Source organism: Pongo abelii, chromosome 18 (assembly GCF_028885655.2).
Source record: "Pongo abelii isolate AG06213 chromosome 18, NHGRI_mPonAbe1-v2.0_pri, whole genome shotgun sequence".
NCBI classification, from domain to species: Eukaryota; Metazoa; Chordata; class Mammalia; order Primates; family Hominidae; genus Pongo; species Pongo abelii.
This window is the reverse complement of record NC_072003.2, coordinates 80560404-80586980: the sequence shown is the minus strand read 5'-3', so window position 1 is coordinate 80586980 and position 26577 is coordinate 80560404. Positions and strand designations below refer to the sequence as shown.

At 50.8% G+C, this 26577-nt stretch overlaps 2 protein-coding genes across 2 annotated transcripts in view; both read left to right on the top strand.

Annotated features, from left to right (window-relative positions):
- LOC100452660 (polycystin-1-like protein 2) overlaps positions 1-6647 on the top strand; it is a 51964-nt gene extending 45317 nt beyond the window's left edge. The window contains exons 15-18 of the mRNA XM_054535069.1: positions 1159-1304; positions 1992-2186; positions 5862-5993; positions 6131-6647. Coding sequence (XP_054391044.1) covers positions 1159-1304; positions 1992-2186; positions 5862-5993; positions 6131-6196 — 539 coding nt within the window. The 3' untranslated portion in view covers positions 6197-6647. The remainder of the gene's footprint in view (positions 1-1158; positions 1305-1991; positions 2187-5861; positions 5994-6130) is intronic.
- Positions 6648-8558: 1911 nt separating this feature from the next.
- The window catches only part of LOC100451910 (polycystin-1-like protein 2), a 37262-nt gene continuing 19243 nt past the window's right edge, over positions 8559-26577 (top strand). Inside the window, exons 1-9 of the mRNA XM_054534424.1 lie at positions 8559-8663; positions 8834-9016; positions 10992-11116; positions 12196-12322; positions 13236-13392; positions 16217-16402; positions 18811-19138; positions 23113-23246; positions 25183-25310. Coding sequence (XP_054390399.1) covers positions 8559-8663; positions 8834-9016; positions 10992-11116; positions 12196-12322; positions 13236-13392; positions 16217-16402; positions 18811-19138; positions 23113-23246; positions 25183-25310 — 1473 coding nt within the window. The remainder of the gene's footprint in view (positions 8664-8833; positions 9017-10991; positions 11117-12195; positions 12323-13235; positions 13393-16216; positions 16403-18810; positions 19139-23112; positions 23247-25182; positions 25311-26577) is intronic.

Here is a 26577-nt window from a genome sequence, read left to right as displayed (position 1 = left end):
GCGATTCTCTTGCCTCAGCTTCCCGAGTAGCTGAGATTACAGGTGCCCGCCACCACACCCGGCTAATTTTTGTATTTTTAGTAGAGATGGGGTTTCACTATGTTAGCCAGGCTAGTCTCAAACTCCTGACCTCCGGTGATCTGCCCACCTCGGCCTCCCAAAGTGCTGGGATTACAGATGTAAGCCACACGCCCAGGAGGGCTTTGGCATTCTGTGCTCTGAAAATGCTCTAATCAGATTGTAATTTTCCTCCAAAGTCAGGCACCAGGAGTGTTGCCAGGATGGTCCCCCAAATCCAGCATCAAACATCACAATGGCATAAACACTACACCTTGATTAGGGAAAGTGCACATCAGCTATTGTAATACCCAAGGGAGTGTAGTTTTCACGAGTGCCCTGTCTAATAGATGTGGAAATGCACCGCTGTTAAAAGGGCTGTAAACGGGGCTGAGTCTGAAAGGAAAAAGTTCAAGCAAGGTAAGTGGATGTTATTTCAAACTGCGTCCCGCCAGAGGGAAAGGCCGGGACAGCTGCTCTAATTCCAATAGGCTATTCCTCTTTAGTACCTCTCCCCCATCATCCAAGTGAGGACGGAGGCAGGAAAGTGTGGCTACATAAAAATGAGTCCCAGGCCGGGCGTGGTGGCTCATGCCGGTAATCCCAGGACTTTGGGAGGCCAAGGTGGGTGGATCACCTGAGGTCAGGAGTTCGAGACGTAATTTTTACTTTTTTTTGTAGAAACAAGGTCTTCCTAAGTTGCCCAGGCTGGTCTTGAACTCCTTGCCCCTGAGCTAATTTTTAAGTTGTCCCATTGTTGCTCCTCCTCCCCCTCCTCCTTCTTTTTCTTCCTCTTATAATTTGGTTTACCACCTTGACTTTAAAAAAAAAAAAAAACTGTAAATGGGATATTTTTCCTGCAATTTTTTATGGATTTTAGTAAAATTATTCCAAAGTTACAGCAACCTGCAGTTGCTTAGAGAAGACTGTGAATCAGCATATGTGATTGTCTCGTACTTGAAAGTGTGGAATCCCAAGAGCCTACCATGCCTTCAAGAGCTGTGGCTTTTGTGTCCCTGTCACCAGCCTCTACCTGAGTGGGTTGCAGTCTACCTGGGGCTTAGCGATGCCCCCTCATCGGTCAATTTCTGGTTTTGCCAGGTTCCTGCCTACACTGTGGGCCTGAACCTGTCCTCCCATCAGTGTATCTGCCACTTGGAAAGGAGAACAATGACTTTGTGCTGACGGTAGTTATTTCTGCCACCAATCGTGCAGGGGACACACAGCAGACCCAGGCCGTGGCTAAGGTGGGTGGTGGCAGTGGCCACTGTTTCTTTACTGAGAAAAATTCTCCACGCATATGAACCTCACCAAAAGGATGGCCGGATGGAAGATAGCCAGGGGCATAGCCAGATGAGTCACCGATTCATCCATTCCTTCCACAAATATTTACAGAGCATCCACCCTGGGCCACGTCCTGTGGGTATAGCCAGGGACACAACAGACATGGTCTCTACCTTTGTAGATGTTATGATTTAGTGGCCAGAATAGGGGGAGGGTCCTGGGAGCTGGTGGGTGAAAGTGGTTGGAGAATGACTCTGGCATGAGTAAGGCCAGCACCTTCAGAGGGCTCAGAGGAAGTAGAACCAAGATTAGCCAACAAGGACTCAAGGAAGGGCCTGGATAAGATCCCAAGAAGATTTCAAGCGTCAGAGGCCAGGTAGAGGTAGAAGAGGTTGAGACCAAGAGGAGGAGGGCAGCCAGTGGTAGAGCAATGACTTGCGCCAGGCTGGAGCCGACCAAGGCTTGGTTTGGGTGGCTGTCAGCTGCCTGGTGCGAGCAGGTCTGGGTGCCCTCCAGCTTCAGGAAGTGCCCGAGAGCCCACAGGCCAGGCCAAAGGCGTCCAAGCCTCTCTGACCACACGTGAAGACCCCTGACTTCAGAGGCCAGGTTCTTCCTAGCAGGTTCTGAGCACATTTCTGATTTCCTAACAGGTGGCACTCGGAGACACATGTGTTGAGGATGTAGCATTCCAGGCAGCCGTGTCAGAGAAAGTCCCCACAGCTCTGCAAGGCAAAGGTGGCCCCGAGCAGCTCCTCCAGCTGGCCAAGGCCGTGTCCTCCGTGCTGAACCAAGAGCACGAAAGCCAGGGCTCAGGACAGTCGCTGAGCATGGATGTCAGACAGAAGGTGCCCGTGGGAAGCTGGGGGGCTCCTTTCATTCCCTTCCTCTGGGGCTTCAGGGTCTGTGTGCGGCCATTTGGGCTGTGGATCAAGGTTCAAGGATCAGGGGAGAAGCCTGTGGTGTCTCCCAAGCGGCTGACACCACCTCCCTCTCTGGTCTTTTGGGTGAGTGACATAAAGTGAAGAAGATGCCTTCTTCCTTGGTAACCTGCTTTCTCGGCTGGCCCTCATGGAGGCACAGGCCTCTGGAATGGGGGGAGTTTAGAACCCATCACCCCTTCCCCTTCACGTTTCAGATGACAAGGCAGAGCCCCAGAGGAGAAAGGCGACTGTCCTCGGTCACATGGGTAGCGGTTTGGAGTTGGACCACAGATGGTGTCCCGGCTTTATCACTTACCATTTGCCTTGTCACGGGCCAGCGACAGAACCTCTCTAAGCCTCAGTTTCCCCATATAGAAAAGAGGAATAAGAATACTAGTCTCCTCATACAATTGTGGTAAGAGTTAAATAAGAATTACGATCACTGCAACTAAAAAACTAGATAAGATCGCCAACATTCAACCAGTTTTAATCTACGAAAATGGCCATTCCATGTGTTACAACCTAGTATGATAAACTATTGCGGAACATATGATTGTGTCCACTCCCAGCGTGTGCCACATGAGTTTGTGTTTGTGTGTGTGCATGCACACACACACACACCCCTCTGTGGGCACAGAGAAGAGAAGAAAGACTTCTCTTGGCTCCTTGAAAGGTTTGCAGGAAAGTACTGAGTGTGGTGCTGGAGGCCCGGTAGGTACTTAATACAGGAAGCAGGATCGTCATTGTGATCGCTTACAGAAAGAAACTAACATGTATTAAGCACCTGCTATGAGCTGCCAGGCCCTGAATTAGGGCTTCATGGATCTGTAATCCCCACTACAACCCTGGAAGGTAAATGGTGAGGCCTCCATCTATGTTACAGCTGAGGAAACAGAGGGTAAGAGAATCAAAGGTGCCTGCCTGGGTCCCTGTGTCTGGTAAGTGGTGAAGCCGGGGTTCACACCCAGGCTAGAGGTTCCCCATCCACCTCCAGCCCTCTTACCCCATCCCCTCTGCCACATACATACACATTAACTCTCACACATACTCACATACACACACTTTCACACACACTCTCATGCTCACACACACACTCACACACACGTGCACTCACACATGCTCGCACACACACACAAACACATGCACACACTCCCACTCACACACACCTACACACATGCTTACACACTTATACACACATACATACATGCTCACACAGTCACTCATATTGACACATGCTCACAGTCACACATGTACAGACACTGACAGATGCTCACAGTCACACACACTCACATATACACACATACACATGCACACACAAACTCACACACATACACTGACATGCTCTCACACATTCATACACATGCATACTCATACCCACACACATTTATGCTTCACACATACACACACATACATACACACACACAGCTCTCATTCCTGGTCACATTCACTCTGAGAAGTACCAGTGGTAAGCTTCCCCTGGACATCCTGTGGTCCCAAAGCACACAGACCACACAGCCTAACCCAAGGTCTCCCCATGAAATGCCCGGGGCCTGGCACAAGACAGATGTCAAACTCTCACTGGGCAACTGAGAAGATGTTAACAAGGGCTCTGTTGAGACAGGTGTGTGCAGAGCTTAGGGAACAAACTAGACAACGTGGAGGACCCTAGGGGCCCGGCCTGCCATGAGCGGGATCCATGGGGCGGCTGCCCACAGAGGGACTCTCTGGTAGGAGCTGTGGCTTTTGAAGAACGAGGTGGCCAGCCCCCGGTGACCTGGCCGGGGGCATCGGGAGAATGACCCCCCCCAGCTCTCTCTCCTCCTGCCCTCTCGTCCCCTGCTGGGGTCCTGCTGGGTGAGTCCATTGGCTGGAGGGTCCAGAGCTGGTGACATCTCCACCCAGCGTAGGTGACAAAGGATGGGGTGAAGGCCTGCAGAAGCAGACGTTAGATTACCCATTATCTGAGTTTCCCTTCTGGAACATTCCACAAAGAGTCTCCTGCCACACTGACCTATTCTTTCCTCCACCCAAGACAGAGCCAGGATGGAGGCCTGGCTGCCCCTGGAGTGGATGGCAGATGCGCTCATACTTGGAAGCTTCAGGAAAGCCTGTCAGGCTGAGCCAGGTGTGAGCAACAGGCCACGGTGTCTCTGCCCTATCAAAAGTGGCTGCTGCTTAAATCTAAGTCATTATTAAAATTAAATAAAGTTACAAATGAAAGTTCTACTGGGCAGTGCTGAAACGATGTTCTTAGTTTTTCTCTGCTCCTACCAAAGCCCCCCACCAGCCCCTCGTTAGTGTTTTGTAGTGTAGAAAGCACTTGACCCTGAAGCCCGTGGCCTGGCCCAAGGCAGGAGTGGAGGGCTGGGTAAGGGGGTCCTTGTCCCCACTGCTGCAAAGGCACACAGGGACCCCAAGCCTCCGGTGAGACCTCCCATCCACGCCGGACCAACAGTCATCCAGTTTCTGAATTTCATGCCATTCTGGTCACAGGTGCCATGCTGAGACAAAATTTATTTTCAAATAGTGCCAAATTCTACAGATTCGATTTGAAGATTTGGAGAAAGCTGGAGACATCCTATACATGTTTGCTAGGGCTGCTGTTACAAATGACCACAAAGATCATGGCTTAACACAACACACATTTATTCACTTTATAGTTCTGGAGGCCAGAAGTTTAAAATGGGGTCCACTGGGCCAAAATTAAGGTGTCGGCAGAGCTGCAAACCTGGAGGCTCCAGGGGAGAAGCCATTCCTTGCCTTTTCCAGGTTCTAGAGGCCGCCTGCACTCCTTGACTCCTATCTTCAAAGCCAACCACGCAGCATCTCCAAAGCCCTCTCCTCTCCCTCTCTCTCTCCCCACCCTTACCTCATCCTCTTTCCCTCTCTTTCTCTTCCCCCTACCCCTGCCTCCATCACCCATCTCCTGTTCTGATTAACGTTCCTACCTCCCTCTTAGAAGGATCGTTTGATAACGTTGGTCCCACCTGTTCATCTGGGATAATCTCTCCATCTCAGAATCTTTAACTTAATTACTTCTCCAAAATGACTTAGTCAAAGTGCCTTTTGCCACATTCAGTAACATATTCACAGGTTTCAGGGATGTGAGTGTGGGCATCTTGAGGGGGCTGTTATCTGCCTAATCACACATCATACAAGGCAGACAGAGGTCTGCAGGGCTTTAGAAACCACCAGTGAGGCCAGGTGTGGTGGCTCACGCCTGTAATCCCTGCACTTTGGGAGGCTGAGGCAGGTGGATCACTTGAGGTCAGAAGTTCAAGACCAGCCTGGCCAACATGGCAAAACCCTGTCTCTACTAAAAACACAAAAAATTAGCTGGTGATGGTGGTGCGCACTCGTAATCCCAGCTACTCAGGAGGCTGAGGCCCGAACCCAGGAGGTGGAGGTTGCAGTGAGTCGAGATCATGCCACTGTACTCCAGCCTGAGTGACAAAGCGAGACTCTGACTCAAAAAAAAAAAAAAAAAAGAAAGAAAAGAAAAAGAACCCCCTAATAAGCCTGGTCACTCCTGACCCTGACACTACTTCATGGAGCCACGGAATTACATTTCCTCTCCCTGTCTTTCTCCCCCATGCCAAGGTCAGAGAGCAAGTGCTGAGATCACTGACTGCAATCACCACCGGCTTGGAGGACGTGCAGAGGGTGCAGGAGCTGGCCGAGGTGCTGAGAGAGGTGACCTGCCGGAGTAAGGAACTCACACCCTCGGCCCAGGTGAGTAGCTCCCATCTACAGAGGCTACCATGGGACATGCTCCTTCACGGCAGGTGGGTGATCAGCATAGGTTGAAGGGGTCCCTTGGTCACAGGGCTATTTTGGGGCTGCCAAGACCTCTGCCATCTTCTTTCCAGGGGTCCTGCATGGGTGATTCATGGGAAGGTGCCCCTCCTGCAGCCCGTGTATCTCATGCTGGGTGAGAGGGCCTGTTTGCCCAGACTCTCACTCCTGCATCTGCTGGTGAGCAAGTTGAGGGAGTAACTGAATCTCATTAATATTTGGGTGGCCAAATGTGAGTCCAGACACTGCTACTGACTGCCCATGTTCTCAACTTCAGTGCATGCCAGCCTGACATCCGGCTGCCAGCTCCTGCCCTTCCTTATCCTTCTGGGGGTCTTCTCTGACCCTCAGAGCCTGCTCTACCTGCCCATATGACTGTGAATTCATGCAGTGTTCAGTGACTAATGGAGCTGGTGTATAAACACCCCAGCTACCTTACCCCTCTTGCTGGATAATCCCAAGCAGGAGTGAATCCCAGGTAATGGGCTTGATCACACTCCTGTACTGGCTTCCACCCTTCCCTGTCTCACACCCCCTACTCCCCACAAGTGTTTCTTGGGATCATGTCCAAATAAATGACTTGCTCTCAAATCCTTGCTCTGGGATCTTGCTTCTTGGAGAACTCAAATTAAAACACCGTGTTCCCAGGGTTCTGACAGCCAAGGGTTAAAAAAGAAGCCATGGGCCAGGCGCGGTGGTGACGCCTGTAATCCCAGCATTTTGGGAGGCAGAGGCAGGAGGATCGCTTGAGGCCGGGAGTTTGAGACCAGCCTGGGCAACATAGTGAGACCTCATCCCTTCAAAAACAAAACAAAGGCCAGGCACGGTGGCTCACGCCTGTAATCCCAGCACTTTGGGAGGCCGAGGCAGGTGGACTGCCTGAGGTCAGGAGTTTGAGACCAGCCTGGCCAACATGGTGAAACCCCATTTCTACTAAAAATACAAACATTAGCTGGGCGTGGTGGTGTGCGCCTGTAGTCCGAGCTACTCTGGAGGCTGAGGCAGGAAAATTGCTCCAACCCAGGAGGTGGAGGTTGCAGTGAGCTGAGATCGTGCCACTGCACTCCAGCCTGGGTGATAGAGAGAGACTCCATCTCAAAAAACAAACAAACAAACAAAAACAAAGCAAAACAAAATTGGTTGGGCATCATGGTACACACCTGTAGTCCTAGCTACTTGGGAGGTTGAGGTGGGAGGATCAATTGAGCCCAGAAGCTCGAGGCTGCAGTGAGCCATGATTGTGCCACTACACTCCAGCATGGCAGACAGAGCAAACCCTTTGAAAAAAATAACAATAAAAAGAAGCCCTAAAAACAGGGAAAGTGGGCCAGCACAGTGGCTCACGCCTGTAATCCCAGCACTTCGGGAGCCTGAGGCAGTAGGATCACTTAATCCCTAGAGTTCAAGCCCAGTCTGTGAAACATAGGGAAACCACATCTTTACAAAAAAAAAAAAAAAAAGCCTAAATACTGGCTTTTATACCTGTAGTCCCAGCTACTCAGGAGGCTGAGGCATAAGGGACACTTGAGCCCAGGAGTTCGAGGTTACAGCGAGCCATGCTTGCGCTACTGCACTCCAGCCTGGGCAACAGTAAGAATCTGTCTCAAAAACAAAAAAAAAAACAGAAGAGAAGAGAACTGTCCTGGCTTTGCCCCACCCACTGTGGTAGGAGGTTGTGCCCCTAAAATCTTCCAGCCTGAAGCCAGCAAGGCTGGTCTTGATTCTGGGGCTTATTCTTGATATGACACTTCCCATTTACACATCCATTCCATCTGTTTACATGCATATACACTGTATATACATGGACCTGTACACATCCTCCACTCTATCCTTCTATCCATTCATGCATGCATTAATTTCATCATTCATTTAACAAATGCTTCCTGAATATCAAGTATGTGCCAGGTAATGTGCAACTCATTGAGAATTCAGCAGCAAATCATGTAGACATGGCATCTGCCATTACGGTCCTTTCAGACTACTGAGACAGCCAGACATTAGACAAATAATTTCAAAAATACATATAAAACTACAAAATTTGAATATGTACTGAATCCATCCACTCACCCACCCACGCAACCATCCACCTATTCATTCGTCTACCATCCACCCATCTATTCACCCATCATTCATCCATCCTCCATCCATTTATCTTCCACGCATTCATCCATCCACCTGTCATCCATCCATCTTCCACCCATTCATCCATCCACCTGTCATCCATCCATCTATCCACCCACTTATCCATCCTTCATTCTCCATCCATCCACCCACCCACCATTCATCCATCCACCCACCATCCACCCATCCATCCATCTACCATCCATCCACCCACCATCCATCCGTCCATTCATCACCCATTCATCCTACATCCACCCATTCATTCATTCATCCTCCATCCATCCATTTTCCACCCATCCACCTATCATCCATACATCCATTTATCCAACTGCCTATCTACCCTTCATTTATCCATCCATCCATCCATCCCCTAGTCATTGAATGTTCCTGAAGACCTACTATGTGCTGGGCACTGTGCAGGGCATTCTGGGAAGGATTCAGAGGCAGACCAGGCTACTCTCCTGGAGGATCTCAGAGGACTGTAAGGTGGGAGGACCTGGTCTCAAGCCAGAGATACAGGGAGCTTGTGTGCCAGGTCTAGCCCAGCTCTTTCCTGGCTTGTTCCCCTCCTTCCTTCCCTTGTCCCTTGAATAACACAAGAATGGTCTATCTTAAGCAGAGGCTCACACTGCTTTTCCTTATTTGGGTGAACCCAGTGGGAGGCCAGCTTGGCTCTACAGCATGCCAGTGAGGCCCTGTTGACAGTGAGTGCCAAGGCCCACCCTGAGGACCAGAGGCGCCAGGCAGCCACCAGGGACCTGTTTCAGGCTGTGGGCAGTGTGCTGGAAGCTTCCCTGAGCAACAGACCAGAAGAGCCTGTGGAGGCCAGCGGCAGCCAGGTGGGTGTCCAGGCCAGATGCAGATCTCACACACACTGAATGCTTAGTCACATCAGCTTTTCTAGGTGGAGCTTTCCCCCCCATCTTGCAGATGAGGAAACTGAGGCACAGAGGATAAAGTGTTGCCCTGGGAGGTGGAAGAAAATTTCCAGAGAGCGTGCCGGGCATGGTGGCTCAAGCCTGTAATCCCAGCACTTTTTGAGGCCAAGGCGGGAGGATCACCTGACGTCAGGAGTTTGAGATCAGCCTCAACATGGAGAAACCCCGTCTCCACTAAAAATACAAAATTAGCCGGGCATGATGGCCGGCGCCTGTAATCCCATCTACTCGGGAGGCTGAGGCAGGAGAATTGTTTGAACCCGGGAGGCAGAGGTTGCAGTGAGCTGAGATCGTGCCATTGCACTCCAGCCTAGGCAACAAGAGTGAAACTCCTTCTCAAAAAAAAAAAAGAAAGGAAAAAAAAAGAAAATTTCCAGAGAGCAGGGCTTCTGGGAGGCAGTGTGGAGTGGTGGGCAAATCACAGGCTCTGGAATGAGACAGCCTGGGTTTGAATCCTGCCTCTGTCGCTTAGGAGGCTTGTGACCTGGGCGAGTTACAGAGCTTACCTAAGCCTCATTTCCTTATGTGTAAATCAAGGCACTCTGCTTTGTCCGAAATAAGCTGCCAGCTGGAGAGATCATATGGACCCGCTAGCAGGTCTGGGTAAACTTGTGGCTCATTTTACCAAGAACACAGAAGAGAGGCAGCTGCCCAGAGTAAGAATAGGTGTAGCACTGTCTCACGTGGCCCCAGCATCCCGGTGGGGACATAGCCTCCTAGATGGCATCATGACAGAGCCACAAAACCCATTTCTTGCTGTTGCAAGAATGTTCTTTATCACATGGGGCCATCACCTCTATTCAGGAAGAACTGAAAGACACACAACGCACAAAGATGCTTGGATGCACACACGCACATGCTCAGACACACTCAATCTCCACAAACGCACTCACACACGAAAACACATGGCCACACTCACACTCACGTGCAAGCTCACACACACACTGAGAGGCCCTCATAATCACATGGCCTCAAGCACACACTTTTGCACACAGGTAGATGCACAATTACACACACACATCTTCATACGGGGCCATGCAATCACACGCACTCACATACTCACAGACTCTCACATATGGTTGCACACTCCATAATCATGCAGTCACCTATGCACACTCACACACTCAAACACTGTACCCACACACATGCTCAGGACCACACTCACATTCACTCACACATACACACGCTCAAATACTGACATTCACATGCAGTGACATCACCCTCACACTGTGTTCACGTGCGTGCGCACATGCACACATACACTCACACACACACACTCACCCACACGATCTGTGCCCCAATAGGAATTATGTGCAAACATCCAGCCCTTCCTGGGTCCCTGCACCAGCTGTGGTGTCAGGATGCATCTCATCTGGGAGTTGGGATGGGTGGGGAGCAGAGTTGAAGCCCAGGTGACCTGGTGAAATGGCCTCGCTCTCAGCTGTCCATTTCCCCTGGAACAAGCCGTAGGGTGCTGGGAGATGTCAGCAGCCCAGACAGCCACATTGTCTGACAGCACAGCACACGGGCTCTATAGCCATATGCTTTGCCGTGAGTCCTGGCTCTTCCTCTTATCAATTTGTGACCTCCCACAGTCTCCTACCCTTTTTCTGCCTGTGCCTCCATCCCCCATCTGTCCGATGGGGCTAGTGAAGCCCCTGCCACACCTAGTTACTGTGAGGATGGAATGGGCTCACAGAAGCCAGTCTGGAAGCTTTATGAGTACTGCTCTTGGGCCATCTCCGAGGCAGTCTTTCTTCCTCCTCTCTGTCCTCTCCCGATGCCTTCTAAAGGTCCCACATTGGCCTGGTGACAGTAACCAAACATGGTGTATGGCAGCAGGTCCATAGCAACATCCTCCTGCCTCCTTTTCCAGATTGCCACAGTGCCGCGGCTGCTTGGAGTCGTGGGGCATGTGCAGACCGCCCTCCTGCTGGGAAAACTGCCGGAGGGCCTTCCAGCCATGCTGGCCACCCCTTCCATCTCTGTGTACACAAACAGGTACAAACCAGCTGCACCATGGGTCCCCAAGAAAGCTCATCCCCTAACCTGGTTCATTGCACACCCGCACTCCAAAACCTTGTGCTAGGCAGAGCTCAGGAGACCAGCCTTGGAGCTAGAGAAGTGATGGGACCTAGAGCTGGGAAGGGCTTTCCACCGAGAGAAGGTCCCCTTGTCACCATGTTGAGTGTTTGCACAGCACAGGAAGGGAGGCATGGAGTGCCAAGCCCAGTGTTAGATCCACCTGAAGGAGTCCTGAGAGACGGTCACATGGCAGCTGTGCAGGCAAGGGAGCTGAATGAATAGGACCAGCCTGCTGTTAACCATGCCCTGCGTGTGTCTGGCCAGCCACTGCTCCTTGGGCCTGCAGGGACTCAAGATCCACTTACCTTTGGCGTGTGCGTGCACACACACAGACACACACACACACACACACACACAGAGGGCTCATTTCTCAGTGAGCACTGACCCCATACCTGGGATGCTCCACACCTTCCATTCCTCCACCTGAGAAGCAGGAGCTGGACAATGCTGCTGGCAACACTGGGACCCCCTGCCCCAAGCCTCGGTTCCTCCTGCCAGAGTTTCCCTCTTAGATCTCACAGACAGTTTCCCAAAGCAGTATCCTGATTAGAGGAACGATCTGAAATGGGGTCCCCAACACGTTTAGAAAGGGGCAAGGTCAAAGACCAGAAAAGATGGGGCAGGGTTAAGACGTGACGTCAGAGGTAAGGTAGGAAGGGGAGATAACCCTGGAGAAAAACCTGCATCCAAGCTCATTTATTCATTCAACGAAAATACTGATGGACTACCAGTTATATGCCAGGCGCTGCTGTAGACACTGAGGGTACAGCAGTAAACGAGGCTGGCAAAGCGCCACCCTCATGGAGCCTCCAGTCTAGCTGCCTCTTGTGCTGCTTCTGCTGAAACAAACATGCTGAACTACCTATAGGGATCAAAACACACCCCCACTCTGATGGTGAAGCTGGGCTCCCAGTAGCGCAGGAGGTGTGGGGTCTCCCTCGAACACTGACTTTCTTCTCCCTCCCCTGCCACCTCTGTTCTCACCTTCTGGACAGAATACAACCCTGGAGTTGGCAAGGTTCCTCCCTGCGCATTGATGCTGCAGACTCTGCAACCTTCACGCTGCCCGCTGCCTCCTCCCTCGGCTCTCTGGAGGACGGCCAGGAGCCTGTGGATATAAAGGTAATAACAGTAGGAGTGTCTTTGGGGACAGCCTTTACAGTTTGTAGAGCACTTTCACGTGCATTTGCTCATTTGTGTTTAGTATGATGATGCCCGCTGTACCGGTGAGGTTCAATGATTTTCCCAAAGCCACAAGTAAGTGGCTCTGCCGGGCTTCAGACCCAGACCTCTGGGCTCCCAGATTTACCCTCTTTCCACTGTGCTGCAAAATTTCTCCAACAGCCTTGATTCAGGTAGTCACTGGAAATAAAGCTCTTCCAGCTTAGTGTCATAACTTGGAAATGGCCAACCCAGGCTCTTTTCCATCCGCAAATTAAAGCATGTCCAACTGTGTACTCCCTGAGCTCTAGTGAAAGCAAACATCTTTCTCTTAAAGACTTACTGGCTTTTGGGGAAGAAAGACTTGGATGGGGAGGCCGAAGAGAGTGGATCACCTGAGGCCAGGAGTTCGAGACCAGCCTGGCCAACATGGTGAAACCCCGTTTCTACTAAAAATACAAAATTAGCCGGGTGTGGTGGTGCTCACCTGTAATCCCGGCTACTCAGGAGGCTGAGGCAGGGGAATCGCTTGAACCTGGAAGGCGGAGGTTGCAGTGAGCCGAGATTGTGCTATTACACTCCAGCCTGGGTGACAGAGCAAGACTCTGTGTCAAAAAAAAAAAAAAAAAGACTTGGATGGTTTTACATTCCAGTCATTGCTCAGCCAAAGCAAGTCTGATATGGGTCCTCTAGGTCAGGCTCTCTGCAGCCTCAGCCCTGAGGCTGGAAACATGGCAGGGGAAGCAGCAGCAGCGGAAGGCAGGCCCCACCCGCCCCACACGCCAGGGCTACTGCTCCTTGAGTCTTAGGATCTTGTCTTTCACCCTCCAGCTCCTCAGGGGCCTTGGCCAACACTCCTTATTCTTGGTTTCAGATGATGAGTTTCCCAAAGAGCCCCTTTCCAGCCCAAAGCCACTTTGATGTCAGCGGGACTGTCGGTGGCCTCCGTGTGACCAGCCCTGGTGGTCAGCTCATACCTATGAAGAATCTGTCGGAGAATATCGAGGTAGAAGTTTGGGGTGTTGTCAAAAGTCAGGTGGGCCCAGGCTGGAGTTCAGTGGCATGATCTCAGCTCACTGCAACCACTGCCTCCAGGGCTCAAGCAATCCTCCCACCTTAGCCTCCCAAATAGCTGGGGCAACAGGTGCAAGCCACCACACCCAGTTGATTTTTTTTTTTAAGTTTTGGTAGCAACAAGTTCTCACTATATTGCCCAGGCTGGTCTTAAACTCCTGGGCTCAAGCAGTCCTCCCACCTCGGCCTCCCAAAGTGCCAGGATTACAGGCGTGAGCCACTGCGCCTGACCACATTTCTGTTTTTTTTTTTTTTTTTTTTTTTGTAGGGGGACGGAGTTGTGCTCTTCTTGCCCGGATTAGAGTGCAATGGCGAGATCTTGGCTCACTGCAACCTCCACCTCCTGGGTTCGAGTGATTCTCCTGCCTCAGCCTCCTGAGTAGATGGATTATAGGCACCCACCACCATGCCCGGCTAATTTTTTGTATTTTTAGTAGACACAAGGTTTCACCATGTTGGTCAGGCTGGTCTCGAACTCCTGACCTCAGGTGATCTGCCTGCCTTGCCCTCCCAAAATGCTGGAATTACAGGTGTGAGCCACCATGCTCGGCCTTTTTAAAGATATTTAATTTTTTTTTTTTTTTTTTTTGAGACGGAGTTTTGCTCTTTTTGCCTGGGCTGGAGTGCAATGGCACGATCTCAGCTCAATGCAACCTCTGCCTCCCGGGTTCAGGCAATTCTCTTTCCTCAGCCTCCCGAGTAGCTGGGAGTACAGGCATGCGCCACCATGCCCAGCTAATTTTGTATTTTTTTTAGTAGAGATGGGATTTCTCCATGTTGGTCAGGCTGGTCTCAAACTCCCGACCTCAGGTGATCCACTCGCCTTGGCCTCCCAAAGTGCTGGGATTACAGGCATGAGCCACCGCGCCTGGCCTAAGATTTTTAAATTTTTTATTTAATTTTTTATTTTATTTTTTGAGATAGTTTTACTCTGTCATTCAGACTGGAGTGCAGTGGCACAATCCCGGCTCACTGCAACCTCTGCCTCCCGGGTTCAAGCGATTCTCCTGCCTCAGCCTCCCGAGCAGCTAGGACCACAAATGCACACCACCACGCCCGGATAATTTTTGTTTTTTTGGTAGAGACAGGGTTTTGCCATGATGGTCAGGCTGATCTTGATCTCCTGACCTCAAGTGATCTGCCCTCCTTGGCCTCCCAAAGTGCTGGGATTACATGCGTGAGCCACTGGGCCTGGCCTAATTCCTCGTATTCTTTAAATCTCAGCCTAAACACTGTGTCTGCAGCGTGGCTTCCCTGGCCCCTCTGGTCAAAAGCCTTCACACCTCAGGGAGTCTCTGAGTCTGGATTTCCCAGAGCAGATTTGGGTGCAAGTAGCTGATTTGGGAGGTGGTCCTAGAAAGCACTGGTTGGAGGAGAAAGGGCAGCGGAGAGGGAAGGAAGCCGACAGAGGGTGCCTGACAGGTGGATTTTAGGTGGACCACTGGGATTCAGTCCTACTGTGGACCTTGGAGAGAGCATGTAGTGCATGCCCCCAAGGAGTCCTACTCATTGGCGTCCATTCAAGTCTTCTGAGGTGGTTGCGGGGACAGGGGAGGGTCTTGGAATTCAGATTCCCAGGCCCAGGAACCAAAGGTTCTGGTTCACTAAGAACCTGATCCCTCATGTGATTGTGATGTCCAGCCTCCCACACTAAATATTTGCACCTAAAAGGTCCTCTATGTCACACTCACCTGTCTCCAACAAGACAGGTGAGCACCATAAGGGCAGGAATGTGTTTGTCTTCACCACCATACCCTCAGCCATGCAACATGGCAAATACCCCATTTTTTAAAATTCTATTTAAGAAATACTTAATGTAGCAGACACTGTTTTTACTGTTTTTTTTGTTTTTTGGTTTTTTGTGTTTTTTTCTGAGATGGAGTCTCGCTCTGTCGCCCATGCTGGAGTGCAATGGCACGATCTCGGCTCACCGCAACCTCTGCCTCCTGGGTTTGAGCAATTCTCCTGCCTCAGCCTCCCAGTTAGCTGGGACTACAGGCGTGCACCACCATACCCGGCTAATTTTTGCATTTTTAGTAGAGGCGGGGTTTCACCATGTTGGCCAGGTTGGTCATGAACTTCTGACCTCAGGTGATCTACCTGTCTTGGCCTCCCAAAGTGCTGGAATTACAGGTGTGAGCCACCATGCCCAGCCTGCAAACACTGTTTTATGTGATTTCTAATTTTTTTTTTTTTTTTTTTTTGAGATGGAGTCTTGTTCTGTCACCCAGGCTGAAGTGCTGTGGTGTGATCTCAGCTCACTGCAACATCCGCTTCCCAGGTTCAAGCGATTCTTCTGTCTCAGCCTCCTGAGTAGCTGGGATTACAGGCTTGTGCCACAATACCCGGCTCATTTTTGTATTTTTAGTAGAAACAGGGTTTCACCATGTTGGCCAGGCTGGTCTTGAACTCCTGGCCTCAAGTGATCCAAAGTGCTGGGATTACAGGCATAAGCGACCACTCCCGGCCAGTGCTTTCTAATATTAACTGATCTCCTCATCACGGAATTGTTATTCCCATTTCATAGATGGGGAGAGTGAGGCAAGGAGGGATAGAGTCACTTGTGAAGGGCGCCTGGATGAGATGTGGCAGAGCTGGGATTTGGACCTAGGCAGGAGATCCCATGGTCTGTGATTTACTCCTCTCTGCCACCTCTATAAAGATTGGTCCCATTGTCACCACAGGGGCAAGGGGCTGGTCTAGGGGCATTTCCATTTTCTGACTTGGACTGGGTGGGAGTCGTGGATCCTGCCTGACCAGGGGCTGTGCCTCCCTCCCCAGCATACTTGGGCTTCCTGTGGATGCTACTGCTCATGGCCTACGGGCAGAGGGACCCCAGCGCCTACCACCTCAACAGACACCTTGAGCACAGCTTCACCAGGGGCTTTTCAGGTGTGCTGGGCTTCCGAGAGTTCTTTGAGTGGGCCAACACCACCCTCGTGAGCAACCTGTATGGTCACCCCCCAGGTAAGTCCTGCAGCCCTGGGGCTGTGTCAGCCTCCTTGTGGCTTCTCCTGGCTAGGAACAGACGTGGGGTACTGTCAGCATCAGCCTCATAAGAAAACCAGGCCGAGTGTGGTGGCTCACACCTGTAATCCTAGCACTTTGGGAGGCTGAGGCGGGAGGATTGCTTGAGGCCAGGAATTCGAGACCAGCCTGGCAACATGGCAAGACCCTGCCTCTTTGAAAAATACAAAAATTAGCCGGATGTGATGCCTCATGCCTGTAGTCCCTGCAACTCAGGAGGCTGAGGTGGGAGGATTGCTTAAGCCCAGGAGGCAGAGCCTGCAGTGAGCCAAAATTGCACCACTGCACTCCAGCCTGGGAGACAGAACAAGACTCTGTCTTAAAAAAAAAAAAAAAAAAAAAAGAGAGAGAGAGAGAGAGGCCAGGCGCAGTGGCTCACGCCTGTAATCCCAGCACTTTCGGAGGCCGAGGCAGGCAGATTACTTGAGGTCAGGAGTTTGAGACCAGCCTGGCCAACCTGGTGAAACCCCATCTCTACTAAAAATACAAAAATTAGTCTGGCATGATGTTACATGCCTTTAATCCCATCTACTTGGGAGACTGGGGCAGGAGAATTGCTTGAACCCCGGAGGCGGAGGTCACAGTGAGCTGAGCTCACGACATTGCACTCCAGCCTGGGTGAAGAAGTAAGACTCCATCTGAAAAAAAAAAAAAAAGAAAGAAAGAAAAGAAAACCAGTAACACCCCAGGCGTAGTGGCTCACAGCTATAATCCCAGCACTTTAGGATGCCGAGACAGGTGGATCACTTGAGGTCAGGAGTTTCAGACCAGCCTGGCCAATGTGGTGAAACCCCATCTCTACTAAAAATACAAAATTAGCTGGGTGTGTTTGCGTGCACCTGTAGTCCCAGCTACTCAGGAGGCTGAGGCAGGAGGAGATTGTAGTGAGTTGAGATTTCGCCCTTGCACTCCAGCCTGGGTGACAAGAGTGAAACTCTGTCAAGAAAGACAGAAAGAGAGAGAGAGAGAGGGAAAAGGAAGGAAGGAAGGAAGGTAGGAAGGAAGGAGGGAGGGAGGGAGGGAAGGAAGGAAGGAAGGAAGGATGGAAGGGAGGGAGGGAGGAAGGGAAGGAAGGAAGGAAAGAAAGAAAGAGAAAGAAAGAAAGGAAAGAAAGAAAGAGAGGAGGAGGATGAAGAGGAGAAGAAGGATGGAAGGAAGGAAGGGAGCGAGGGAGGGAGAAAACCAATCAATAACCACAGCACCAGATGCTGTGAAGGAGAGACTCTCAGAAGGCTGGGTGTGCACAAGGGGGGACTCTCCACCTTCCCTTCCCCCGATGCAGAGTGGAGAACCTCCTAAGTGAGTGATAATAGAGCTTGAACCAGCTAGGCAAAAACAGTGCCAGGCAGAACGAACAACATGAGAAAAACCCAGCCTCTCACGCCATGGGATGTGTGTTCTTGGAACCACAGGGTGTTAAGTGTGACTCTCGTGTAGGGTGTGAGTTAAGGATCAATGAGAAGCAAACTAGGAGAGATGAACAGGCCAGATTGTGAAGGATCTCAGGAGTGCGTATCTCATCCTTGAGGAAATGAGGCGCCATTGAATTTCTACATGAGGCTGTGGCACAAATCTGTGGTGTAGAAGGATCACTCTGGAAGCATGTGGAAGTTGGAGTAAAGGGTGGGCAAGTTGGCCGGGCGCGGTGGCTCACACCTGTAATCCCAGCACTTTGGGAGGCCGAGGTGGGTGGATCACCCGAGGTCAGGAGTCCGAGACCAACCTGGCCAACATGGAGAAACCCCATCTCTAATAAAAATACAAAAAATTAGCCGGGCACGGTGGCATGTGCCTGTAATCCCAGCTACTCGGGAGGCGGAGGCAGGACAATTGCTTGAATCAGGAGGCGAAGGTTGCAGTGAGCGGAGATCGTGCCATTGCCCTCTAGCCTGGGCAACAAAAGCAAAACTCTGTCTCAAAAAAAAAGGGGTAGGGGGAGGTGAGCAAGTTAGGATGCTGAGGACACAGCATGAGGGCTGGTGCAGGGACTAGGGACAGTGGTGATGGAGAGAGGGGGATGGGCACATAAGACACGGAAAAAGTAGGATGGGTAGGATGTGGTGACCACTGGGATGGAGGATTGAGGAGAAAGGGCACAGGCATGTCCAGGTGGATGACGGGGTGGCAGGTTCCATTCCCTAAGAGAAGTTGTGCAGAAGCACAGTAGGTTTCAGATGGAGAGATGGTGAGGTTATTTGGGTAAATGTAGCCTATAGTTGGCGATAAACTTCTCTGGGCTGTCTCTATAATGGGTATGCTGAAGTTCACATTAGCCTTGGGCCAGGGAGCTTAGAATGTGTTAAGATGATTTTGACTGCTAGATTTACCCACCTTGTTTTTCTTTTTAGGCTTTATCACTGATGGGAACTCCAAGCTGGTTGGCAGTGCCCAGATTCGTCAAGTGAGGGTCCGGGAAAGCTCTTGCCCTCTTGCCCAGCAGCTGCAGGCGTCTCTCAACGGATGCCGTGCACCATATTCCCTGGATGCTGAAGACCTAGCAGACTATGGGGAAGGCTGGAATGCCACTGCCCTCAGTAATGGCAGTAGCTTTCCCCAGGCTTGGCAGTACCAGAGCCAGGACAAACGTCGAGGGTATCCCATCTGGGGCAAACTCACTGTGTACCGGGGAGGAGGCTACGTGGTCCCCTTGGGGACTGATCGCCAAAGCGCGTCAAGGTAAGGTTGACTTGATTCATTTGTAGCTGAGTAAAGTCTTTTGCTAGAGTCCACATCTGCTTGGGGAATGTAGTCTTCAAAACAGGGCTGAGCCAAGTTCATTCAGGTCCTTGTGGGAGGGCTGTAGGATGCAGAATCATGCAGGTTGTATTTTCAGGTCCCTGGGAACTGAGCCATCTCAGAATTGGAAGGAAAGTCTCTCTCTAGCATTCACAGCCTGGTTACTTCTGCTAGAGCCAGGCCAGAGATGCGGAGCTCACTACCACTCAAAGCAGTGCACCCTTAGGCAAGAGGGAATTAATTAAGGATCTGTCAAGAATTATGCAAAGTCTGAGGTTTTACCCTACTTGTAAGCCAACAAGCTAGCCTGTTAACTGTTTCATGGATGCTGGCAGAAGACGCAAGATTCCTGGGTCAGAGACAAAGGATTTTGTTACAGCAAAAGTCATAGAAGAACATTACATTGGTTTGAGTCTGTTGCCCACAAAGGGCCGTGAAAGATGCCTGCATGTGCCTGCAATTTGGAGCCTGGGGCATTTGATGCTTTTACAGCAGCAGAAAGAAGCCTACTCTTTGTCCAAAGGAAGGCATCACCTCATCCCACAAGGTTGCACACTGCAAATACAGCCCTAAGAAGTTGCTTGGCTAAAGCACAGGCACGGCCTTGCATTCCTAGAATACCCAGTAAGAATGTGCAGGGATGCTCAGGATCCATGAAGACTGACTCAACATGCCCTTGAGACAAGAGACCTAGATTTGAAACCCTGGCACTGCTCCTTTTAGCTGTGTAGCCCAAGCAAATTAGCAGACCCGTGTGAACCTCAGTTTCCTCCATTGTATGATCATTGCACCAAGGTGGTTTGTGATGGTGCAGCCTGTACTCTGTCTACAAACAGGGTCTCCTGGAGTTAAGGAAAGGCCAGGAATAGTCTATTTCAGAATAAGAGGCATTTTTCCTGCTAATTGGAATGACTGCAGATATTCTCTCTCTGGTGGCTGGGTGCAGTGATCATGCCTGTAATCTCAGGTCTCTGAGAGGCCAAGGCGGAAGGATCCTGACCTCAAATCTGAGGTCAGGAGTTGAGACCAGTATGGCCAACATGGTGAAACCCCATCTCTGCTAAAAATTCAAAGAATTAGTGGCGGGTGCCTGTAATCCCAGCTACTCAGGAGTCTGAGGCAGGAGAATCGCTTGAATACGGGAGGCAGAGGTTGCAGTGAACCGAGATTGCGCCATTGCACTCCAGCCTGGGCAACAAGAGCGAAACTGTCTCAAAAAAAAAAAAAAAAAAGAAAGATATTCTCTCTCTGTCTGCTGCTATGTACCAAGCAGGATGCAGACCCACTGGGGACACAGCATATTACAGGCCCATCATTATTACTGGAAGTAATAACAACTATCATTACTACACACGCACAACACACACACACACACATACACACACGTCCCTCCATGTTCTCTAAATGATCTGAAGGCACTGGTGTTAACACCGTTGTAGAGCCGGGCACAGTGGCTCACACCTATAATTCCAGCACTTTGGGAGGCTGACACAGGGGGATTGTTTGAGCCCAGGAACTCGAGACCAGCCTGGACAACATACTGAGATTCTGCCTCTAAAAAAGATAAAAAATTACCCGGGCATGGTGGTGCACACCTGTGGTCCCAGCAACTTGGGAGGCTTAGGTGGGAGGATCACTTGAGCCCAGGAGGTGGTGGAGGTTGCAGTGAGGGATGATTGCCATTGCACCCCATTCTGGGCAACAGAGCAATACCTTGTCTCATAAACACAAAAAACCAACAAAAAACCACACCATGGCAGATGAGGAAACCGAGGCCTGGAGAAGTTATTAGCTTGTCCAGGAGGCAGCCAAGATTTGAACCCAGATCCCTCCACCACCTTCAGGGCATGTGCTCTTTCCACCACACCAGGCTGACAGATCTCTGGGAGCTCATGGGAGCCGCTTGCCTAAGTCCCTGATGTTTTATATGATTCTTATTTATTTATTTATTTATTTTGAGACAGAGTCTTGCTCTTGTTGCCCAGGCTGGAGTGCAATGGCATGATCTTGGCTCACTGCCAGCTCCACTTCTGGGCTCAAGTGATTCTCCTGCTTCAGCCTTCTGAGTAGCTGGGATTACGGGTGCACGCCACCACACCCAGCTAATTTTTGTATTTTTAGTAGAGGCGGAGTTTCACCATGTTGGCCAGGCTGGTCTTGAACCCCTGACCTCAGGTGATCCGTCCACCTCAGCATCCCAAAGTGCTGGGATTACAAGCATGAGCCATCAGCCCGGCCTTCTTTTTTTCTTTTTCTTTCTTTTTTTTTGGAGACAGAGTCTTGCTCTGTTGCCCAGGCTGGAGTGCATTGGCGTGATCTCGGCTCGCTGCAAACTCCACTTCCCAGGTTCAAGCAATTCTCATGCCCCAGCCTCCTGAGTAGCTGAGAATACAGGTGTGTGCCACCACGCCCAGCTAAATTTTTTGTATTTTTAGTAGAGACAGTGTTTTTACCATGTTGGCCAGGTTGATCTCAAACTCCTGACCTCAGGTGATATGCCTGCCTCAGCCTCCCAAAGTGATGAGATTACAGGTGTGAGCCACCATGCCCGGCCATTTTTTCTTTTTTTGAGACAGAGTCTCACACTATCACCCAGGCTGGAGTGCAGTGGCATGATCTTGACTCACTGCAACCTCTGCCTCCTGGGTTCAGGTGATTCTTCTATCTCAGCCTCAAGCGATTTTCATGCCTCAGCCTCCTGAGTAGCTGGGATTACAGGCATACACCACTACGGCTAATTTTTTCTCTTTTTTTTTTGAGACAGAGTCTCGCTCTGTCACCCAGGTTGAGGTGCAGTGGCGTGATCTTGGCTCACTGCAACCTCTGCCTCCCTGGTTCAAGCAATTCCCATCTCAGCCTCCTGAGAAGCTGGGATTACAGGCATGCGCCACCACGCCCAGCGAATTTTTGTATTTTTAGTAGAGACAGGATTTCACCATGTTGTTCAGGCTGGTCTCGATCTCCTGACCTCAGATAATCCACCCACCTCAGCCTCCCAAAGTGCTGAGATTACAGGCGTGAGCCGCCACACCCGGTCACGCCTGGCTAATTTTTGTATTTTTGTATTTTTAGTGGAGACAGGGTTTCACCATGTTGGCCAGGCTGGTTTCAAACTCCTGACCTCAGGTGATCCACCTGCCTCAGCCTCCCAAAGTGCTGGGATTACAGATGTGAGCCACCGCACCCGGACTATGATTCTTCTAACACCACGGCTCTCAAACCGTAAAAAGCATCCGAGGCCGGGCGCAGTGGCTCACGCCTGTAATCCCAGCACTTTGGGAGGCCGAGGCGGGCGGATCATGAAGTCAGGAGATCGAAACTATCCTGGCTAACACGGTGAAACCCCGCCTCTACTAAAAATACAAAAGATTAGCCGGGTGCCGGGGCAGGCGCCTGTAGTCCCAGCTACTCGGGAGGCTGAGGCAGGAGAATGGTGTGAACCCAGGAGGCAGAGCTTGCAGTGAGCCGAGATCGCACCACTGCACTCCAGTCTGGGCAACAGTTCAAGACTCCGTCTCAAAAAAAAAAAAAATAAAAAGCATCCAAATCCTGGCGGGCTCATCAAAACACGCATTCTGGGCTCCCCTGAGAGTTTCTGACTCAGTAGGTCTAGGGTGGGCCTGAGAATCTGTATTTCCAACAAGTTCCCAGGTGATGCTGATGCTGTTGGTGTGGGGACCACACTTTGAGAATCTCTGCTCTGATGGCCAGGAGATGAGGGGTGCCACCATATCACAGCGTGGGCTACAAAATGTGACCACTCCCAGCAGCAGCCCTGTTGGCCTAGTGGACTAGGGAGCAGAGCAGAAACAGAGGGAGAAGTTGAGACAGGAAGTACTGGCCTCAGTCAAGGGGCTGTGGGGACATGGAGCCCCTGCAGGATGGCAATGCCCCAATGCCACTCTTTCCTGCAGAATTCTCCGTTATCTCTTTGACAACACTTGGCTGGACGCCCTGACCAGAGCTGTGTTTGTGGAGTTCACTGTCTACAACGCCAACGTCAACCTGTTCTGCATTGTCACGCTGACGCTAGAGACCAGCGCCCTGGGTGGGCAGCCTCGCCTGGGAACCCTCTGCAGGGCTTCAGAAGACAGATACTCCTTCCCCTGGGCTGGGGCTCCTGACCTACCTGGGTGCAGCCACCCCAGGACCAGAGCTCCAGAGCAAATAGTTATTTAGTGAATCTAGATGTGAGTGTTGGTTATCCCTGCAGCCATGAGTCCCTGGGCCCCCGAAGGCAAAGCATTAGGGCCCCCCACCTGAATTCTCCCCATCTTTCTGGCCTAGTTGCCCAAGTTATCGTAAAACAGCCTATTCAGAGTCCAAAGGCAGCTTATCCATTGCCTAATCCCAAGCTTCCCTGTCTGCTGGGGTTGGGGGTGGTGAGCTGGCAGCGACAGCAAGGGAGAATGTGACGTAACAGATCATATCACCTAATATAATATTTCACCATACATCAGTGCACAGCACAAAGTACGTTTTACATCATAATCCAGCACACATGCAACCAAGATGAAATGTTCACAAATAACATGTACTTTAACTCCATGAGGCCGGGCATGGTGCCTCGCGCCCATGATCCCAGCACTTTGGGAAGTCAAGGTGGGAGAACTCCTTGAGCCCAGGAGTCCAAGACCAGCCTGGGCAACATGGTGAGACCTGGTCTCTACAAAATTTAAAAAACAAAAAACTACATGTGATGGGCTCTCATATTTTGTGTTGTATTCTATTTATTCTTCTTCATGCCTCCTTCCCCCTTTAAAATGCTGATCACAGTCTTCTAAAAACCAATCTATAGTCTGTTCAGCTAATGGTCAATTTACCTAAAAGCCAACCTCCTCTCCAGTGAATACCAAACTTTTAGAAAATATTAGATTACGTTTTTAACTATAAAAGTAATATAGGCCGGGAGTGGTGGCTCACACCTGTAATCCCAGCATTTTGGGAGGCCATTGGAGGGGTGGGGGGGTGGGGCGCAGATCACCAGGTCAGGAGTTCAAGACTAGCCTGGCCAACATGGCGAAACCCCATCTCTACTAAAAATACAAAAATTAGCTAGGCGTGGTGGCAGGCACCTGTAATCCCAGCTACTCAGGAGGCTGAGGCAGGAGAATCACTTGAACCCAGGAGGTGGAGGTTGCAGTAAGCCGAGATCGTGCCATTGTGCTCCAGCCTGGGCAACAAGAGCAAGACTCCATCTCAAAAAAAAAGGAATATATGTTTGTGTTTTAAAAACAAAATTCAGAACTGTGAAAAATGAAGGGCTTTCAATTCCCATTGTCATTCCCCATTGCTAATAGTTTCTTCCAAATCCTTTTTGGGTTTATGTGTGTATCTTTTTTTTTTTTTTTTTTTTTTTGAGACACAGTCCTTCTCTGTCACCCAGGCTGGAGCACAATGGTGCGATCTCGGCTCACTGCAACCTCCGCCTCCTGGGTTCAAGCGATTCTCCTGCCTCAGCCTCCCGAGTAGCTGGGACTACAGGTGCCCGCCATCACGCCCGGCTAAGTTTTTGTATTTTTAGTAGAGACGGGGTTTTACCACGTTAGCCAGGATGGGCTCAATCTCCGGACCTTATGATCTGCCCACCTCAGCCTCCCAAAGTGCTGAGATTACAGGCGTGAGCCCCTGGGCCCGGCCCAAAACGGCTTTAAATAAGCCAAGTGGGAGTCAATTGTCATTATATGGGTGGATGTGCTTTATCTGGAGGTGTCTGTGCCCAAAAGGCCAACACCAAACGCCGAGGGGAGGGGAGAACCTTCCACTGCAGCCCCTCCGCCCCTTCTGTTGCATCCGCTGTCTTCGATGTCTACCACGTGTCCATGTTCAGTCCTTCGGGTCTGAAATAACTTTGGATTTTCCTTGGCCCCAGCCAGCCCTCAAGGGGTTGACCTTGAGTCATCTGACCTGATGGCTCCTGTCAGAAGCCATGGCTCTGAGCGAGCAGGTGGCCCAGAGTGAGCAGAACGCACTTTGCTCCCCAGGCACCTTCTTTACGCACACGGCCCTGCAGAGCCTCCGCCTGTACCCCTTCACCGACGGCTGGCACCCCTTCGTGTTGGCGGCAGAGCTCATCTACTTCCTCTTCCTCCTCTACTACATGGTGGTGCAGGTAAGGGGCATACTCATAGCTCATGAGCAGGGTTTGGGGTGCAGGGGTGCCTGGTGCCTCACCAACTCCTCTCCTCTTCCTTGCAAGTGGGATGGGAAAAGGATATTTTTCCTTTTTTTTTTTTTTTTTTGAGACAGAGTCTTACTCTGTCACCAGGCTGGAGTTCAGTGGCATAATCTTGGCTCACTGCAGCCTCCACCTCCAGGGTTCAAATGATTCTCCTGCCTCAGCATCTTGAGTAGCTGGGACTATAGGCATGCACCACCACGCCCTGCTAATTTTTGTGTTTTTAGTAGACATGGGGTTTCACCATATTGGCCAGGATGGTCTCGAACTTCTGACCTCGTGAACCGCCTGCCTTGGCCTCCCAAAGTGCTGGGATTACAGGCATGAGCCACCGCACCCAGCCGAGAAAGGGCTTTGCCTTAGGTGTTTGCTGGGAGCGAACTTTGGTCCTTCCATTGGGCAAAGGGCTGATCTAGGCTGCTAGATCAGGGCATGGGAAGGACCCAAGGTTGGTACTCCTCAGGAACTGAGAACTCAAAGGGGGGTCCTTCGTGGGTGGGGAAGGGAGAGGAGGATGGGTCCTGTTTCTACTGAACTGAGACCTTCCAAAGAGCCAGGGTAGGGGATGGTATGGGGAAGTGACCCTATAGCTGGGTGTGGAAGTCCTCTGAACTTAGATTGTGGGGTCTCTTAGCATCTTTTGTTCCCACCCACGGTCACTGGGAGTTAGGCAACATTCCCTTTGCCACCTTTATCGCCATGTTGCACCCAAAGGTGCAGATGTTGATGATGCTAAAGGCTGGACGATGATGAGAACACACCGGAAGCTACTCCCCTCCTGACAAAAATGCAAACCAGATTCCCAAAACGGGGCATTTTGGCCCTCCACCCTCTTCTCCAACACCCTCTTTAAAGCAAGGCTGATATTTTTGAGTGCTTACTGCATAGCAGCCATTGTGCTAAGAATGTATGTGTTTTCTCCTTCAACAACAGGAGACAGGTCCTATGGGCTCCAATTCAGAGTAGGAAACTAAAGTTCAGAGACTTTAAGTCATTTATCCAATGTCAGAATTTAAACACAGGGAGTCTGACCCCTGACCGTCACACTCAACCCCTATCCACAGCATCAGCCTCATGAAGCAGCACACTCACCTGGTCTTGAGCATCATCAGTTCAAGCCCAATGGCCAACAGTCATCAGACAGCAACTTCAGTCCACGCACCTGTCCAAGAACCTCAGAGCAGATCTGTTCACCACCCGC